The 21,256-nt window shown below is 40.9% G+C and overlaps 1 protein-coding gene across 1 annotated transcript in view; it reads left to right on the top strand.

Moving 5' to 3' along the window:
- Nucleotides 1-9,512: 9,512 nt before the first annotated feature.
- The window catches only part of LOC139933657 (transmembrane protein 132C), an 87,301-nt gene continuing 75,557 nt past the window's right edge, over nucleotides 9,513-21,256 (top strand). The window contains exons 1-2 of the mRNA XM_071927807.2: nucleotides 9,513-9,585; nucleotides 12,069-12,978. Of these exons, the coding sequence (XP_071783908.2) occupies nucleotides 9,513-9,585; nucleotides 12,069-12,978 (983 nt within the window). The remainder of the gene's footprint in view (nucleotides 9,586-12,068; nucleotides 12,979-21,256) is intronic.

Below are 21,256 nucleotides of genomic sequence, written 5' to 3'. Positions count from 1 at the left end.
TTTTTTTCAGAATGCAAGTTAGCTAATTGGCAAACTTGAAAGGCAAAGAAGGAACTCTGGGCAGAATATAAATAAAAAAATACCATAGCATTCACTATCTTGGAAGATCAACTGGCTAGCTAACTGTCTTACCTGCATAGCTATTGGCTAGTATGGCTAGTTTGAACTTGGATAGGCTAACTAGTTAATAGTGCTAGGCTTCATAATATTAACTACCTCATCTCTTACACCTTGCCTTCTTCGCTGGGCTTCAGTTTGACATTACTTAGTTCTTTACCATTAAGGTTTAACTCAACTACTGAGATTATTTCTGCCTCCGGAGAGGCTCTGCTCTGTGACTCGGAGAAATGTTTGTAGCACTAAAACTCCAATCTTCTGCTTCCTCGCCTACTTTGCTGCACATTGGAAAGCCCATGTCTGAATAGATGGCTCAACAGGCAGTGGAATAAGTGTCTACTAGTGCTATTCCTCCAGACTAGTTTGCTTGACCATCCATCTTGGCAGCTGGACAGCAAGGCTTTGAAAACAAAATGTGCCCTGCAATGCTAGTTGCGCAAATATTTCTTTTTAGCTAACAGATTTTGTCAGTGGTGCGACAGCACACTGCTTTTCCTTCTGACCTAGTCTGAAATAGAAACATCCCTCTCCCCTTGTTGTTGCTTTAATAGCTTTCTTTCCCTGGACCAAAATAGAGCTACTTGTTCGTTTGTTAGTTCCCACTCTGACAGGTTTTAGGTTAAACCGCAGATTTAAAGCCAGTCCATCTGGAGCCACAAAAAAGCTCTTTTTAAAAGGGAAAGGGGCACTGTGGGGTGAATGGACACTTCCTCTAGAGAGAGAACATCACATTCTATTATGGGTCCAACTTACTAGGGATTTCAAAATATTTTTTTTTTGTTTTTCGCAATAGCTGTACAGATTATAGTGAAAATAAAGAGAACACCGACATGAAGTCCCATTGCAGCTTTGAGTTTCATGCTAGTGGTGCTGCACTAGTGTGGGGTGTATTTCCTGGCTTGGACTAGACAAATTATAGTGACCACAATTCTGAGTAATCAATTTCATTCTCTGAATTCTCATTTCTTTCTGATGGCTGATGTATCTTCAACAGTGACAATGCTTCAACAAGATATGAATGGTTAGTCATATTTACATTTTAGGCATTAGTTGACACCCTTTCAAGAGTGACTTACAATGAGTGCAGGAGTAGAAGATGAGAGCAACAGAGACCTGACAATAGATGGAACAAGAATTCCTGTGTCCCTAGAATAATGTATTAAAAGTGCTAGATAAGAGCTAAAGAGAAAAGGGTAGAAAGGTTTCTTTCATGTGCCAAGGCCCTCTCAATAACATGATATGATCCCAACTGAGCTTTTAGGAGAGGTTCCAAAACAGCTTCTGAGACGGCATTATCTTCCTCCACGATAAAGACAGAGGCAGATTATCAATGAAAATCATTATTTTAATAGTGACTGGCACTGACCTTGCCCTATATGAACTAATGGGACCAAAATCCACGGAAGAAAAAACACCCTCAACGACCATCATAGTTCAATTCCCCAATAAAGCCATCCATACTAGGCATTTATACTCTCATAGTACTGTAAGGTGCTACTGTATGACCATCCAACCAAGGTCATTTCTCAACAGACTTTGTAATGATCTTCTATTCATTAGCAATGAACCTAAAGTGCGGCGCATTAGAATGTGAACTCAGAAAAGAACCGTCAATAGTTTGAAAAGCACTGTGCAGCTAAGGCTCACTGCAGTGTGGCTGCCTTTATAGGAATTCAGCCTTGTCAGGAGAGCTCAGAGCAGAATTTATCATCCTATGTGTGGGTGACCTTGGGGGGAGGTTTACCAATAGATTTGGAGAGGGAGCCGGGTTGGCTAAGGGAGCACGGAATAATACAGAGACACTGTGCTACACAACCTTTTCATTTACTAGCTCTGGTTTTCAGACCTTGCTGTGAATAAAGGGATTTGGGGGAAAATCTCCCCCCACCATACAGACTGCAGAAACTGATTTAATTAAGTTACCGGTTTCGCTCGTATCATCCCCTGGTTCCTCAGCTACCTTCCAAAGCCTCTGGTTCTGGCATTAACACACCCTAGATAAGAACAAATTATCATGAGACTTTGCCTTTCTGAGTTGACCATATAGTCGAACTTCATGCCTGAAGTTAGATTGCGTGCGTAAAGAATCTTGTTGACGTGTTTTGAACTGTGAAGGAGCAGAACATGCTGCCTTTCATTCCTCACAGTCATCAGAGAGGAAGAGTATTTCATTCTTCAGCTGCTAAATCACACGCAGGGGTCACCATCCATAATCAGTGTTTGGCTTTCTGACAGGATGACACTTGCAGAAAGTGAGAGATGTTCTTTGCCTGTGTTGAATATTCTATTATTTTGGTTCTCTTACTTTGTCCTTGGTCAATATGATTTCTATGTGATAGGTTAAGGTTGAAGAGGATAGTCCATAATCTGTCATGGTAAAAGGAAATGGCAGAATGCTCGCTTGATTATATATATTTCTAATGCTCATAATATATTTGCTGAATATTTGCAAGAGAGCATTTTTCATAGCATATTCACATAGTTTTTTTTACAACTTATCTCTTAACTGAGCTCTCTTCTGTAGGTGGCCAATAGGCCCCTGCTGGGTTTGTGTCCACTTGCTCCTCTGTCCTAACAGAGCTTACTCTCACAGTTAAATGTCCCTCTGCGCTCACAAAGAGGCCAACTGACTCTGCCCTGCGAAAGCCTCTGTATTTAGCCTGATTTACGATATCGTTTTGCAGTAAAGGCTAGTGTGAGGGGAAGAGATTCATTAAGGAGGCCAGTTTATGTTTTAGAGAAGTCCGGAGGGGCCGTGGGAATACTGATTGGCACACAGATATGTGCTTGTCTCATCCTCCCGACCCAAGCCAAAAGCTGCCAGCCCCTTTCCCCTCCAGCCATGTGCGCTGGATGGCACAAAGGAGATGTTGTTCTCTGCCCTCAGGATGCCCAGGATGCCTAGGGTTGTTGCCACTCAGCCTGCAGTCCCCCGCTGTGATAACACTGTTCCAGACGTACCGGGCCTCCTCGCGGCACCTGGAGGCCCTTCTCCAGCATCCCTTAATGACATCCCCGCTGTCCCTCCCAGCCATGGACAGCACTACCTATTTGGGTTCATCTCTCCATCCATAGCTTTACCAAACAGGCCGGCAGCGCTGCACTGCGGTGTTTACTCTTCATCGGTCGATACTCTTTAATCCCCAAGATGATGCTTTCTCTCATGAACTCAAAATAGCTCTTCCTCCTCCTCAGTGAGGCCACAGGCCCATTACTCTTTATTAGCTCTTAGCGTCTTAAATGTGGTCATCCATTAGAGGCAAGGCAACAAACATCCCCAGCAGGTCCCACAGTAGCCGGCCAGCACACACACGGACACACACAGACACACAGACACACAGACACACACACACACACACCCTAATTTGAACTGACCCCTAATCAAGAGCAGTTAATGTACATTGAATTCAACTCATCTCAGAGATAGAGAGGGGTAACGTCACCTGGGCAGCATGTTCCCTTTGAACATTCCAGAACTTTTTATGGCGGTGCGTTTTCTTTTTATGGCAACAATATCTCCTTCCTCCATGACTCTTACTTACACTCATCAGCTAGGCGGTCTCCACAGACCTATATCTGCCTGAATGATTCCTTTTCTATAGAAGCTGGCATAAAGTAATACCATACTGTGTCATGTATTGATTCTTTTCCCTTTCCCTCTTTCTTGAATTTCTTGGTGACTCAAAAGCATAAATCATTCCCAAATGATCCTTGAAGGAAATATTGTATTTATTATTCTTGACGCTTGGGCACAAATTCAATAGCCCTTATTAATTGAACATGGTGAGAGATATGATGTGGGTAATTCAATGGGACTAGAAAGCTTTCTCTCATCCCTCATATTTAAGAGTGTCCTGTTTGGCATTCATGGCAAAGCTCTAGAGTGATTAAGGGTCAGAATGAGGGTCAAAAGGAGTATAATTGTAAACCTCGACAAAGAGGGTTTCTCTGTTAGTTTTGGAACATGATTTGCTGTTGTGTGCTCTAAGATAACCAGGTTTATGTCACAAGCATGGTAAAACCCTTTGAATGGGATCCTTAAGTGACTGTATTGGACAATACAGTCACTCAAGGTGACTCTTACGGAGTATTAAAAACTGAAGCTCCAAGAGATCCAGGAATCACACGGTCACATCACTCCACCGTTTCTCCATTACTTTGCCCACTGTTGCTTTCCATCTACTTCTGCTGCCTCTTATTGAGCTTTCTGCCCATGTTCCTGATTTCTTGTCCCTCTTGACATGTGTGTGATGAAGCAGAAAGACAGGCAACCAGCCAGCCAGGCAGCCATTCACTCCTGTGTCCGCCCATATTATTAGAGCTAGGAGTGGGCAGCAGGAACGTGGCCTCTCCATCCCCGGTGTCCTCTATTGTGGCTAGTCATTTACTCAGCCTCCGCGAGTGTGAAGGCTGCTCTTCGCTCCGCCAGTCCTGCTCCAGCTCTACACACCCTGGTGTGGAGCACCAGTGATAGGATGAGTGAGCCTGGGTATAGGAGGGGTGCTGCTTGGCTAGTTAGCACTCAGCCAGGACCTACCTTTTTCCCCTGCACACCTCTGCACAGCCTTGTCTGAGGCCTGTCTCTGTTGAAGGCTTTAGGTGTATGGCTCTCCCCAGACACATCAGCATGTCAGCTCAGAACCAGGAAACCACAAATTGCCTAACTATGAGTGAGAGTGACAACCATTATTTTTGAATTGGCAACGCAACGAATGCATTTTTATTACAACTAAAAAGTGATCGCATGTGAACTTCTCATGCTTGCTGCAAACATTTTGCAATCCTATATCTATATATATTTAGCACATCTTGATTCATGTTATATTAGATGTATTCCCTTTGTAATTGCCTACTGCCTTTGGAACCTCATTGACTCTGTATATTGCCTTTGTAACTAGATTATGCTGAAAATAGACCAGTAAACAACTGACTGACAGAAATTGCAGATCTAGCAAAGTTTAAGGTTCATTCTGACTGGAGCTTTTCAGAGAGGCTTGTTAATGGACGACCAGTTTGAAACCTTGCTGGGAAAGTCTGGGCAAGGGAAGTACATTTCTTGCACTCCCACGATGCTCTTGAGCAAGGTCCTTAACCTGTAACTGCTTCAATGGAGCTGCGTCTTGGCCAACGGTAAAGACTGTGGTTTTAGGTCCCAGTGTGAATTTGAGTGTATGCATGTGTGGAATCCTTCCTCCCCATCCAAATACACCTTATCTTAGCTAATCTATACTGTAGCATATCTATACTATAACCTACATCCTAAAAGTGGCAGGTGAAAGAAAAGACTGAAAACAAAGTCATTTGTATTCATTTGTATAGAAAAGTGCTATATAAATCACTAACAAGAGAAATAAAAGACTGAAAGCAGCTGACAGATCAATACAACAGAAGGACAATGAGATAAAGCAGTTATGATATAAATATTTAGCAGTTAGAATAATAAATATTTTAATAAAATAAAATAGAATGAATAAATGGTTCCGGCCCCAAGGATACAACAAATGGAGTATATAATAGGCTAGGCCGAATATAATAATAAAGATTACAAAAAGGTCTTATGATAAAAGTACGTTTTAAGAAGAGATTTAAAAGATGATACTGACTCAGGAAAGAAAAGGCTTTTTTATTATAAAGAGGAAATGAAGAAATGTCTCAGTATGTAATTGTTTGCAATATCCACTATATGCAAAATGACAATAACTACTTGATATGTGCAGACATACAGTACTCAGATAAAGCCCAGATTTGTGTTTTTCACCACAAAATTAAAACACAACAACATAACAAACCATATTTGAAGAGAGTGGTTAGTTAGAACTCACCCTTCACCTCTCTTTCATTTCTGTACCATCTACCTGTCCTGACGGCTTACAACAACCTCTCCACAGTGTCTGCATTTTTGTATTTTTTTGCGTTCTGATGAATCAGTGGTCTAAGGTGCATACAATGTAAAAGCAATGCTCTGGGTTTGAATCCAGCCCAGGACCTTTGTTGCACATCACCCTCCTCATCACTCCTGTCTGTCTCCAGTTTCTACTATCCAATAAAGGCAAAAATCCCCCCTAAAAAAATCTTAAATCTTAAAAACAAAATGGAGAATCACTCCAGCCTCATCAGGGTTCAGAGTGTTTCTGAGTGAAATACGCAGCCTCAACAGCATTTCCATTAAAAAAAAAAAAAAAAAAAAACAAATCTCCTTTTTTATTATAAAGTGGAAATGAAGAAAGAGAATTCAAACATTTGAATTTATCTGGCTCAGCATAATGCTGGCTATATTTTTATGATTTAATGCAACACAATAGGGAAATTTAATTATACATGATGTGGATCATAAAGTATATGCTGAAATAGACATTTTTTCTCAGTTGAATTATCATTATGTTTCTTTTGTATCTGCGTATCTGAGCCAGTTGGAGGCTGCTTAAGTGCATCCCATACATATTTTTGAGGAAACATGATATTTTAAGATTCCATGAAAAAAAAAAGAAATCATTGCATTCAACTGATAATGCTGAGTGGGCCTTAATGAGCCAACAATATCAGTTATCCTTTTGGCTTCGACTTGATAATGTCCTTAGTGGTCTCTGAACTATTGACTGGATTTTCAATAGTGTTATTATTCTTATCTATATTTCTATTGGTATGATATTACCATCACATATTCTGGTTCTACTTCTGCTGAGTGGACCTCAGTAGAGCCAACAGTGCAAGTCCTCCTTTTATTATTTAGTAGCTGAATGGGTTTTTTTTTCTTCACAGCACTTTGTAACTTTGTTAAGAAAAGTGCTGTACAAATATTACTTTCTCTACTACAACTACTAGTACTACTGCTATTATTACTTCTACTACCACTATTACTACTACGACTACTAATACTACTACTACAACAACAACAGAAACAACTACTACTACTACTACCACACAGTAAATTTCCCGGTGTTAATAAGTGTTGATTTTTCAGTGATAATTATTTGGAGTTGCTAAGTGTTGATTGGAGTTGTTTGTTCTCATAGAGCTGATATGTCTCTGGAGCAGCTGTTTGAAACTATCTAAAAGTGTTCAATCAACTCTTGATTGAGGCACACTTATGGAAACTGGCATAGTGTTGATTTCTCAAAGTTATATTAACACTGATGATTTTACTGTGCACTACCATTACTACAACTACTAGTTCTAATACTACAAATATACAATCCATAGGTTAAATGACTTCAGTAAGGGACACTAGGTCCAGTGTAAACACTGTAGTGTTTTTAAATCTGGCCCTGACACATGTATGCCTCACTGCATCTAAAGTTGGGACAATGTCACCAAAATATCTAGTTGCATTATGTCCTATTTCTGCTGCAGAGAAATACAAAGAGCATACTGAGTTTGAAAGTACTGTGTTTTTCACTTTTTGCTGCAAGAACAAAGGAGCACCTATTCCTCTTGAAACACCTTTATGTATGGTTTATTAATTCACAACACTGGCTTGCTGATTCTGGTTATCATGGATTTGGGTTTAGAGATTTGCTTGAGATGGGCTCATGTTTCCAAGATTATAAATTCACAGTCAATTTTCAGGGACCAGTTCTATACAAGATTTGCATGCACATGCTGCTGCTGGATGAAATGGCATCTCTCAACTGTTTGGGGGCATACAGCATGTGCACTAAAATGTGCTGCAGCCACTGCAGCAAAGACTACCTGCATTGCCGCATGCTTTAAGCTCCCTGATTTGACTATTAGTGTTCATTAAAAACAAAGCATTCATTAAAGAAAGTCTGAAGATAACCAAAACCATTAGGAAAGTTGCGTCCAATGAACTTAGGTATAGCCCAACTAATTTATCCAGTCCACCTGCTAGACTGAGTCATGCTTCAGCAGCCAAGCCAACCACTTTGAACCTTGTTTATCAGTGATTCTGACTGTCCATGAGAAATTGCTATATGTCCAACTACTTGACACGCTAATATTTTGGAACAGGAATCCCAAGATCTTAATTTGTATTGGGTTTTTCATTTTCTGTTCCATTTCCTCCTTTCCACTAGAATAGCTACTCATATCATTAAGAGATGACTGCGTTTTTAGATTGCATTTGTATACAAGATGTGCATCATTGCTTTGCTTTAAATAGAATTCAAACAGCCCCTTTGATAGGTCCACTCAGTAGTTTTCTCCAAACTCCTCTCCTCTCTTAAACAAGGTCTTTTCATTTGAGAATTCCTAAACTGCTCACAAACAGATTAAAATGCTTTGAGTAAGTGTGTGTGAATAAGTGTGTTCTTATTCAAAAGCCCTACCCACACTTGTAATTGTAATTAAGATCAGACTCATTCATTTTGTCTGGGATTGTTTTTTAGTTCCCTTGTATTAAATGTTATCAGAGTTGCCTTGCAGAAATTAAACTAAATCAACCAACCTTACAGAATTACATTAAGTTTGGAACAGTTTTCTCTGGAGCACACACATTTTTTTTTCTCTCAAAGTGTTATCGTTTTAGTTTCTTTTCTTTCTTAAAATAGCCTCTTGTTGCTATATAATCTGTAAAATCTGTAAGTCAATTCCATTAAACAAATGGGCCTGCCGCTTAAGGATTTGCCCCAGACAGCTGGTAACAAAAGAAAAAGAAATCAGTGACCTAACATACAATTTTTCATGATTGACTAACGAGGTGTGGGCAGTGGCCTGTGTCTGCAGTCTCACTAAAGTGTGTGTGTGGGTGTGCGTGGGTGTGTGGGCGTGTGCACGCGAGTGCGCGCTTATGGCATGTAGGCAGATTTAAATCCATTGTTATGTCATCTGTGAAGACAATAAATCTCATTACAGCGTTGAGAGAGAGGTCCCGGGCCTGTGGAGAGAGCACTTTATCCTGGCTTGCCACTTCAGTGGAGACATCAGGGCCCTGACTTGGGAGTGGAAACATTACCACCCAGGGACCAGAGGATGACTTTGTTCCTGACTGTTCTGTCTTGCTTTGCTCTTGCTGGACTATCAAGCTTTTCATTTGTCAGTGTCGTAAAGCTACATATACGACAGTGCCTCCCGTGTACAAACAACACAAAACTCCTGCTTGTTCAGGAAAAATACAAATTGCTCTGCGGCGCTCTGTTGCTCGGTAGTCCGTGTTCCCTGTCGCAAAGACGGGGGTCTGCTTCGGAGTGTTTACTTTGACGCAGTTAACCGATGCTTTATGTGGGACCGGTGCTGCGCCCGGTTTGAGAGTCCCTAAACATAGTGGTGATGCCCTTCAGAGGTGGAGCCTGCCTGCGCCCCTGCCTCCCTCAGCGGGGCAGCACTGAGGTCATGAGGGGCATCATGAATCACAAATCCCCGGCTGGTTTGTAAATTGTCAGGACATTGATTTACAAGGGTGGGCTAAGGAATGAAATCCTCTGGCAGCCAGCGTGAAGATGGGAGTGTGCGGTGGGAGTGTAATCACACAGCAGATTGCTCTTGAGAAGAAGGTCAAAGCCCACTCTCAATGTGATTAAAACCTTTTTATATGTGTGTAGTGCGGTTCCTCGACCAATAGGGCCACAGGGGATACAAAAGGGACTGTCAACCTGTCCCCTCCCAAGAGCATGTACCATTAGAGAAAATGTTGCACTTGTTATTGAACATTAGAAGTTAACCTGCACTGTGGCTTAATTGTGATTATGATTAACATCTTTTGATGATTTAATTGGAAGCCAGACCTTTTCCTTACACCTAAATATACAGTAATTGCACAATATCTCCTCCAGAGCCCAGTCTCACAAAGCGAGTAGAGAGTTAACTCTGGGCTTAACCCAGACTTTTTCTCGGTTTCGGATGGTGGCTCACTTTATAGCGGGGTACATCACCATAGTAACTCAGGCACCTAACCTTCTTATAAAAAAACCATCTCCTCACCAATCAACTCTCTGGAAAAATGGCATCACCATTCCCAGAGGATCCTGGAGCCTTTTTTAAAATAACAATTAGTTAATCAGACAATAAGGAAATGAGGCTATAGGAGGTCTATACAATTGCATGAATACAGACAATTACTAGGTATAGCTTGGCATGAAAAGCATGCACTAAGTACAAGACAGACTACAGAAATTAATTGTTGCATATCCAGTCAGGGCTGTACAAGAAAGGACACGAGTTACAAAAAGGCTAGAAAAAACAGGCAAGAGATAATTCTTCATTCAGACCATCTGGGTATTGAGTTTTCATATAGGAAATCCATTTGCACTCTGCCCTAAGTAACCTCTGTTCTACATTCCCACCCCTGCGTGTCTTGCTGATCTGCTCTATGACACAGTAGGAGGAAACGTTTGGCTATGGGAGATTTGACATCGTTCCTGCATATGGCTCTTTCATGTTCTATAATCCGTGTTTTCACAGGTCTAATAACCCGCATGGGCATGAGATAAGATAAATGCATATTAAGTGCTGAAATTCTTTCATATGATTCCTGAGACTGATTGATGCAATGCAGCCCTGGAGTACATGACGACATAGTATTGTATCAATGAAAAGTATGACCACTGTCCCTTAATGACAGGCAGTGGTAAGACTATTTATTTACGCATTTATACTATCTACAATTTTACTCCAGCAATCCTCTCTAGGCTTGGCAGCAGCATTATGTTTGCAGTTACAATGTTTTTGTATTGCTCATATTTATTCATTCAAGTTTGTTCTTCTTGAGAAAAGAACGCAAATGTTGGTAATCCATTTCTTTCTCTTACCCACTTTTACAGTCTACTAACGTGTTGGAATTGTCGGCAGCATATGTTTACATAATCCCACAGTTATTCATCGTCTATTAGTGTTATTGTGTGAATATTTTCTACTATTTTATTGCTTCTTTTTATATTCTAGTTGTGTGCTTATTTCCTTTTCCCCACTGAATCATGTTACTTTTACCGCTGCAACGGCCTAATTTCCCCACGGAGATCAATAGCGTCATCTTATCTCATTTTACATACGCTTCTCTTGATCTGTCTATGTTGCATGTGATTGGCTATTTGTTACTCTTTTATGTGAGCGTGCCCATAGCAAATCCTGGGTTGACAGAGCCAGGTGATCACCACCTTCATGAGACCAGTTACACAACATTGCCATTGTTAGGTTTTGTGAAGCCAGCTATCACAAAGATACCCTGACTATGATGAACTGGCTGTGGGAGACAGGCCCCTGTTTGCTGTGGATATTTATTTTCTTAGCCTAGTTAATTTATCTCCACTTAGTCCACAGTATATATTAGGTATTTATCCTCTTTGAAGTGCCTCTTAAGTTGTGTTGGAACCTTTACTGACTGTGCAATTTCCTAAGAATTGGGTGACGGAGTTGCGGAATGCATTTGGCAGAGCTGGAGGTTCACTCCGACTGGTTGATATTACACTATGGAGCTAATTTATACTGCAGCATTACCGCGTTTCCAGGTGCTGGTGAAATAAAGAGTGAAAACTAAACATTAGGATGTGATGTTTTGCAATCTGTACCAGCTAGAAAATGACAAAAAAAATAACCTCTCAAGATGCATGGGCCTAATCTTTTAATGTCATGTTTTGTATTTTTCATGATGATATAAGCACACACCCTACCCTACTCACATCACTTCACAGCATTCTCACAATTTCAAGTCTACTGGGACATATATGTGCCAGCTTCAATATATAGCTCATGGAGTGAGCCAGAAAGATTATAAAGGCGTTAAAACATTGTAATGCCTTTGTGACACGCCATGATAATTTAACTACAACACAACACAATGAACAGAAGCATATTTGCGTCGTCAATATAACACAGCTGCTGTCTTTTGTCACTGAACTTAAAGGGAAAATGTGTAGTGCCACCACTCTTCTACTGATCCAAATGACTGTCACTCACTGCTGCCTTTCTAGTTTTGCTGAAAGACTCTTCATATACAGTAAAGGCTTATTGGCAGAGTAGGCTACAACAAGTGATCTTGTGGTGAGCTTGTCCTGACTCAGCTCTTCTCCTCTGTCTTATAGTAGCTGACTGTCGAGTCTTAGAGGGATTGCAGAGATATTCCTCCATCCCCACGTACCTGCCTGTCAACTACCAGGTGCTCAGCGCTGACTCGGTATTCTTCCTGAAAGAGGCCAACCAGGACTTCATGAGGAACTCTAGCCTGCTGTCACGGACTGAACCCTTCTTCATCTACCAGGCCCGCAGTTTGCCCTCAGTCAATGCCAGCTACGGGCCTCTGTCTGTGGAGCAGCCTGTCCCTCTGGAGCTCCTCCAGAGCCCGGGGACTTTTCCTGCCTCTTCCATGTTTACCGTCAACTGGAAGGTGAAGACCTTCATCATGAACAACAAGATTCACCTGGCCAAGCCCAAGGTCCAGGTCCTGTTCTATGTGGCGGGCAGGGACTGGGACGACTACAGTGCCATTGACAAGCTGCCCTGCGTCCGCATGTTCGCTTTCCACGAGACCCAGGAGGTGCGTGGCACGTGCCAGCTGAAGGGGGAGCTGGGGCTGTGCGTGGCGGAGCTGGAGCCCCTGGCCGGCTGGTTCAGCCCCCCCAGCGTGGTGCCGGGGCGCCAGAGGAACCTCGAGGTGTCTGAGGGCACCGCGGTGGAGCTCTACTACATGCTGCAGTCCACGGAAGCAGGGGAGTGCCACACAGAGGAGACGAGGAAGGACAACTACATCCGCTCGGCCCAGGAAGGGCTGTTCGGCTCCTACACCTCCACCCCTCTGAGGAGGATCGGCAGCGTGAGGCTCTACCAGAACCCCGCTCCTCCGCCCCTCGCTGAGCACAGGCTGGATAATAACTTCATGGTCATGGTGCCGGCCACACCCATGAGACAGAGGGACACATTCTCCGCCTTCATCACTGTGTCAGCCTACTCTCCTGTGGAGATCTTTACTCTCAGGTAAGAACATGTTTCTTCTTCTACTTCCATGAAAAGTGTCTGGCTGCAGACTTCTTCTGTCGGGCAAAGCAGGGATGCCAGGCAGTGGAATTCTGCAGCCAGCATCTATTGACTTTTGTATATTTTCTAACCATTTGTTTCACAGTTCCCTAAAGAATATACATTGAACTTGGATAAATCATAAGTACCGTTGAGTTATGCAATAGTAACAGTAAAAGCCTTAATGTAATTATTTGTTTTAGTGGAACTAGTGTCTATTAAAATTGTTGTGACGGTGTAGTCCCAGCTTAAATCAGGCTGTAAAATGAAGATAATCATGTTTTGTATGTAATGATGGACATATTTAGAAGTTCAGTTTTTCTGAGTTTAGCCGGTGGGATCCTTTGTAAAATTTAGAGCTAACTTCATAGTAACTGGATTATGACGTTATTTTGTTGCTTTTGTCTGGCCTCCATAAAGAAAGTAACCTAAGTCAGGTTATCCAAGCATTAATTTGTTCCTCAGCAAAATAGGCAGAGAACATGGTTATCTTATGAAAATTACTACATTCATTGAAGCTGTAGATAGGTACTAATTACACTGTGCAGACGTGACAAAGTGATTTAGATAATTAACACACAATGCAAATGAGGATGTCATTAATTAAAATGCATGTCCATTAGTGTAATGACTGAGGCCGATCTTAATCACGCTGGTTTAGAACATTTATAAACCATAGGAGATGCTGTAACGAGGGGTCAAGCCAATTTATCAACCTGCGTAAAGGAAAACAAGCCATATGCTGAATAGGAGTGTTTTCTGCTTAGGCAAGGTGCAAAGCATGCAAGTGTAGTTTTGCAGTATAACGTAATGTTTACACAAAGAAAAAACTTCAAGCAGAGGTTAATACTCTTATTGTCTTTTTGCCAGCGGTTTGCTAATGAAGATCAGATCATACCAGCTCACAAAAAAGATACAGAATGTTTTTTAGCCCTGAAATTGGAGTCAAGGTAATAATAAAATAGCTGTGAAGTCTTAACAAGCCAAACAAATTTTGCCAGACTTATTTCCTTCCCGTGCAACATTTAATTACCGGCTATGTGTCCTGGAGTGATAAGGCAATGACAAGTTTTTTTCTAAATTGAGAAACTCAGAATGATCTCTTTCATCAGTGAAATGAACAGGCCAGGCTGGCCACAGAGGCAATGCCTGTGGTGTTTTTATTTGGCAGCGGCGCACATGGCAGGCCCAGGCTGGCCATCTGAGAGCTACAGATATGGAAAGGCCTCTGTGTGGTCCTAGGTGATAAGGCTGTCCTCATACATGCATTTGTTTGGACGCTTAATCACCAGAGCGAGGAGACTTTGATCTCTATATTCACAACATCATTATCATCTGTGTACTACACACCTCTGTGTCAGACATTATTGGCTGTCTACCTCTGAATGCAGGATGCACCTCTGATCCTGTGAAATTTGTCAAATATCACTGCTGGCTTTTCCTTATTTTAGTTTAAAATGTTTATTAGATACCTGGTTTGGTACACGTAATGGCAAAATTCAAGGCCAAATCCTTCCTATTCCTGTTCTGAATTGTGTGCCTTATTCAACATGAACATGGGCAACAACATATCTGTATTGTATTCATGGCCTCTTCCCTGATACACTGGATGAAAAAGGCTAAATTCCAAAGAAAATGAAAATGGCCAGTGAGACCCTCAATAATTCTTTCCTCTTCTCCAACTCAGTTTTAACCTTCCTCAAATCTACTCAAAGGCTCATGCTGTGATAGATTTTATGCAGTGAAAGCTAATTTCACATGTTTTTTAATAGCCAATCATCCAGCCAATTTATTACTTTGTGGCTGCCCAGCATGTTATGCCTTGCTGGAATATTTCCGTCTTGACATGCTACTTTTAATTTGATGGGCTTTGATTTGATTTGGCCTCCTCTGTGTTATTAGGCTGTGTCACTCAGAGACAGGAAAGTTCAGTTTACGTCTTTCAAATTCAGAGGGATTTTGGTGTGGACTGTCAAACAGTTGGTGCATTTCGTGAATATCATAAGTTATGAATCACCGTGACACACTATCAGCAGATTTCTCCATTTCCTCTCTCTCCTTCCTTTGATATGTCGTCCACCAGAAATAACTTAAATGACTTTGTTGTAAATTGAACCAGAAATGTTTCCCTGAAAGATCATATGAAGCTGATTATTTTGGTTATTGTTAATAATGGTGATGTTGACATTTTTCAAATCCATCATCGCCAATGGTTTGACTGTGATATACTAAAGACAGCATCCTACAAATAGCTGAAAGAGTAGAGCATGGCACTAACACTGCCAAGGAGGCACAGGGATCCAGTTCACCCATGCTGAAAAAAGTGCATATAGTCATGGTACTATAGGGCACAATGGAATAAGAGTGTTCTCCAAATGTTCACAATGTGATCTTACTTTAATTTGAGGAAATTTCAATCACTCATTATACTTGGTTTGTGGACTGCGCTGAATGTAGCCGTAATCTCTCAAAACACTTATCCGTCTCTGCTATTGCCTTGGGGCTATGATTGCCCACTAAATTAAAATCATTTCAAGAGGTCACATGGCCTTGGAGAGTCTCATCAGTGTTTGTGAACATGGTTGTTACAAGCATGTGAGTTTTGTGCTATGAGCTCTGAACAACATGTACGCTTTCATCCAACAATCCAGGATCCTGTCACTGTCACCTCATCTACTCTGTTTCTAATTAATTCTACTGTATGCTGAGCTGTGTATCAGGTGACATCTCTTGTTTCTGGTTAGGGGAGACAACAGTTAATATTCACAAAGTCAGAATGAACTATATCAGGGTATAGGAATAACATATTTTAAACCTATTTAATTACATTCTCCTGAGATCAGTTCTCCTGTTTTCTACAGCTCCCTGTAGTGAGAGTATTCTCAGAGTACTACGGTATTCACATGCACCGTTATCTATCTTTCATCTTGTTTTCATGATACAATGCAAGTGTGTAGCAACTGATGGATTATGTAATAACCAAATCTACTAAAAATGTCACTCTAAATGGGTTGAAAATGGGTTGAATAGCTGGCAATTACTTCAAAAGGGATGTATCATATTTTTAACTGATGATGTAATAGTATTGACTAATCATGTAACAAGTACAATTATTATTAGTAATATTCTTATTCTTATTCTTACATATTCTTATTGTATCATCTGTTAAAAATGTGTTAAATAAATGCCAGTTAATGGGTTTAGGGTTAATGTCATTGCAATATCCAGCAATTTATTATATTTCTGACAAGTTATCACATTATGTGGCAATCATTATATTATCAGGTGCTGCAAAGTGTGTAGAGATTTGCTAGATATACTGGCAATTATAACGTGTCTTAAGATGATTTTAAAATGGCTTATCAATGTCAAAGGACATTATCATAGACTAAATGATTGTGAACTAAACAGGATTAGGCAGGATTAGCTCTTTAATCATGGTGTATTCCTGTGTTTGGATTCTAATTTGATATTTTCCTGCTGTGCTGTGTTAGATGGGTAACAGTAACATGTTCATACTCCAGAGCTGTTTGCTTTATCAAGTGCAATTACTCCTTATAATGTCTTCAAAGAATAGAGAGATTTCTGCACACCATCAAATCCCTCCCCATTGCAAAGGATTCAAATGAAGGAAAAGACTGTTACATTTAATATGTATAAGCTGAAGTCGTTAGCATAATTTGTTTTCCGGTATCATTGTGCCAGCAATTAGGATTGTTACATGTCATTGATAATTCATTATTATCTCTCAGTATTAGATGGTTTATATGCAAATGAAATGCAATGCATGGAAGTGACTTTAAAGGATATTTTCCTCTTGCACAATCTCTAGTGGTATAAAGAAACCAAGCACACAAAAAGAAAATTGCCCTATTTCCTATCTTGGTGCAATGCTACTACAGCATGCCTCATTGTACAGTGAGTGTCATTACATGTGCATTGTCCTCCCTGACCATGCTGAGCCATCATTTTAACAATAGATTAAAGTAGTCGATTAAAGTACAAGTCGATTAAAGTAACACAGCATTTAATGAGAACAGAAATTCCTTATAGCTTATTTCTCAGTTCTTTTGTATATGTAACTTACTCTCCAGAAAAAATGTTCACTTTCTGCTGTAGAGAACTCTGTGTTGGATCAATAATCAGAAGTTAGAACGGAGCACACACCACCACAGTGATGGGATGCAGCCCAGTGGAGAAAAACACTGAATAAAAGTCAAAAATGTGGTTGCACACCAGTAGCTTCGATACAAAAATATGAAATTTACTGATAAAGTGACCAATGTTTCAACAGCAAAGCAGGGCTCGACAGTAACATATTTTCATAGGAGCACGTGCTCCTAATTTAAAGCTAGAATTTGGGACTTTTTTCCAGTAATAAATAGTTTATTTTATCCATCTGACCGTGGAGTCAGGTTGCAGAATACCAATTAGCAGTATTACCATGATTGGAGACGCTCTCCATAGACTGCTATTGAAATTTTTGACCAGGTAGTCAGCTAACTATCCAGCTATTAGCCAACACAGGTTACCTGCACCGGGTAGCCGAGTGCCGCTAGCTAGTTAGCATGCTATCCCACCATTGTAAGCCTAGAGCTTATACTGAAAATAATTTTTGGCCAACCTGGCCTTTATGCTAGCATATATAGGCTGCTGTTACTGTCAAGTCGCAATATTTACACCATTATAAGCCATGTTATTACCTAATTTCATTACAAAATCAAATTACCTGGTCCTGGGATGCCATTTTTACTAGGGTAGGAACTGTTTACTGGTGAGCTGATGTCACACAAGCGGCACTGGCTGCTACACCTTCTTTGATAATATAATACTTCCACTAGTTGTTTCGTTGTTTGGTTGTAGTCTGAACAACTTAGAACACTTAGAATCAAACCCTCAAATTAGAATCCCGGATTTCAGCTTTAAAAAATGTAGAAGTACGGAAAGAAATTTAGGGACACATTTACAAATTTAAAGTGTCAGGTTTTATTAATAAGCAGTGGGCAGACATTTCACGTTTCATCTGCCAGTATTACTCTTTGCGTTTGTGTGTGTGTGTGTGTGTGTGTGTGTGTGTGTGTGTGTGTATGTGAGTGACAGATAACACCACTTGCCTCCTTACAACTGCCACCAGCGGTTGCTTTTGTTTGGCCAGGTACAAGCCGCAGCACTGTATGTGTTTCCTTGAGATGTGTTTAAGAACAGCGTCTTGTCAAATGGGGGCTCCCCTTCACAAAAGAAGAGTTGCCTGCCACCTTCAAGTTAGCCTTGTAGTACTTGCAACACATCAAGTTGTTGGTGAACTCTAACCAGTGGAACATTGTTTGCCACTGTTTTTTTGTACGTGTATATCCTACCTGTGGCAGCAGCAGTAGAGTTGGCGGCGGCTCCATCTCCTCACCGTTTTTTGGCGTTGTTGTCACTTTGATTTGTCACCTCAGCTCCATCCTACTCATTTTCCTCATTCTCGTTATTAACGTACAGTACATTTTCTTTACAGGGTCTGTATCTCTTCAAAGTAGCTCACATACTGAATTCTTCCAGAACTCACAGCCCAGTCTACTGAGGATCCTGATTGTTGCCCATTCACTCACCACCAAATTGGGAATTGTAATTTTGAAAACAATGGCCAACACATTGATCACAACGACAGCATTTAGTTAAAAATCACAGTGTAGCCATAAAAAGCTGTGAAATTCCCATTCGCAAACATCTATTTTTAGGACCAAATGCGAGTGAAATGCTCGCACCGTCAATTCCTGAGCTGTCTTCATTAGGGTATTATGTGTGTGCGACCAACTTTTTGACTTTTGTCCAAATCAATATCTAGCTCAATAACACAGTCAAGTGTGTTATGACACTCGATAGCATCCAACTTGAGAGTGACCTTACATTTAGGTCTTAGAAATGTCTCTGAAGACTTCTTTGTGTGATCTTGCTCCCTTGGATGTCATTTGCCTTCCCCTGAAATGGCACTGAGATGAGGACAGATTGGAATAAAATTGACTGTAATGACACAAAATTCTGTGTCATCATCAGTGCAAAGATGTGATTGCTATGGTTATACTTTCATGTAGTTTTCACAAATTGGCCTTACATATATATAGATATGTGTGTGTGTGTGTGTGTGGTGGGGGGGTAGTATGTTAGCATGTTTACTTTGTGTGATTGTGTGTTTGTGCTTGTGCTATATGTGTGCATGCACGTGTGTCTTGTACACCTACAGGACTGTTTGTGTGTTTCAGTGCGCTTGCAGATAAACACTGTTGGTTTTCTGCATGCAATTTGTTTAATCATTTGCCCCCCATGGAGAACATTCTACCAAACATTTGTCTGCAAACAGATTTAAATAAAACTGTCAGGCTTGTGTAATCATATTGTGTGTGTGTGCACGCGTGTGTGTGTGTATGTGAGTGTGTTTGTGTATGTGTGCTGACAGGTCTGTGAACACAGTGCACACTGTGAATACCAAAAGTATGAGCTACTGTGGGAGAATCAATTTGCCTCATCTTTAAAAGGCACTGCGTCAGTGAACAAATTATCTACCATTACGCTTCATTATGTGTGCTGATGGACAACACTTAACTAATGTATGCACGCAGCGATGGCCTAAAATATCAGCAGAATAGAATAGAATAAAATAGAATTAATAGAGTTAGATTAATGACAAATTAATTGTCCACAGAAGGTGGAAAACCGTGTTTGTTCTCACCTGGGATACATAAAAACATGGTACGAGGGTTAAGAAATTAACATTTTTTGCCCCCTTGATCTGATTTTTACAGGCATTTTTGGAGGCAATTTTACTTTCAAATAATACATTTGCATTGCATATTGGGAAATAAGCACTCAGTTTGTACCACAAATATTTGTTTTATTTTGAATCATAATATGCCATCACATAAAAAGAGTAACAATTTTAGACATCTTCTACTGCTTCAGGCTGCTTGCTTGGTTGTTTTCTGATCGAAAACCGCCCCGTTTTTCTTGCCCAGAACGCAATGGAAAGACTTCTCCAGTCCTAGGCTCCTATGAATCACCTACGGTGGCCCACAGGGGACAGTAGTCGCAGTCACGCATGAATATATGACAACTCAACACAAAAAAACAGTGAACAGACTGAAATGCAAAACAGGGTACTTTTTGCCCTTTTGGCATTTTTGGGAACTTTCAAAGTGATTTTTGCCCCAAACTCCCGTTAATCTCTGACCCTGCATAGTATGCATTAAAATCATCCAAAAATGGCAAGTAAGTACATCGTCTTAACCTACTGGTCTTTCACTCACAGGCAGACAGAAAGGGAGGTGAGGGGAACTGAAGGCATCACGTCTCAACACCAGGCTTCTAGCTGCTGACTACTAATGGCCTGAGCCAGTCAACTGTGGCAAAAAGCCCCCGTAAAGCTAATAATTAACAGAATTAACTTTAATTCTGCATAAATGCTCAGGCTGAGTAATGGACAACAATGCCTTTACTTATACAATGTAGTAGCTGGCTTGTGCCAAGTGGGAGACCCCCCCTCTTATCACATATATGAGACCACAACGCACAGATCTCCCTGGCGGTCAGATACTCATATGCGATTCATTATGGTGCAATCGCTTTTGAGAGCCATCATCGCTGGCTATAAACAGGCACTGAATCAGCAGCCACTGGGCCGGTTCTGCAGGGGAGAATAATGTGATGAAAGACTTAAGAAAATGCCTTGTCATTTATTGGTGGGCATTGAAGCCGTAAGCCATTTTCCTGAAGCAGTTGCTCCATTTGAAAGTGGGGGACAGAATCACTCCAGAGACCAGATATAGACGATTAAGACTAAGTGTATCTGAGAGGGGGTCAAACATGCATTAAATGAATCTTGTCAGATGTCTCCTAGTAGTCATGAATAATTCGTTTTTTGTTTGTTTATATTTAGACTGGGAGAGGTTTGAATATGATTTGGCAAGCAGCAGCGGAGTGCTTGTGCATTTCCAAAACAAACTGTCGCTTCTTTCCGTTAAAGTGGCTATCGGTGTCAACAGTAGACTCTTGGAGCCGTTTGAATCAGTCTGGTTTTCGCAGACATGCTTCTCTTCCGTTTAGGCTCTTGGACGCAATGATGAATGCGCCTACGAAAATGGACACCAAAGCACAGCGCATGTGAACATTGCGGAGTCATTTTTTTTTTCCCCCCTGTGCGGTAAGGATTCTCCTCACGTTTTCAATAAGGCAGCGCGTCGGGCACTACGAGGTGTCAAAC

The sequence above is a fragment of the Centroberyx gerrardi genome, chromosome 8 (genome assembly GCF_048128805.1).
Source record: "Centroberyx gerrardi isolate f3 chromosome 8, fCenGer3.hap1.cur.20231027, whole genome shotgun sequence".
NCBI lineage: Eukaryota > Metazoa > Chordata > Actinopteri > Beryciformes > Berycidae > Centroberyx > Centroberyx gerrardi.
Note: the sequence above shows the minus strand (reverse complement) of the source record. Positions and strands in the feature narration are given on the sequence as shown.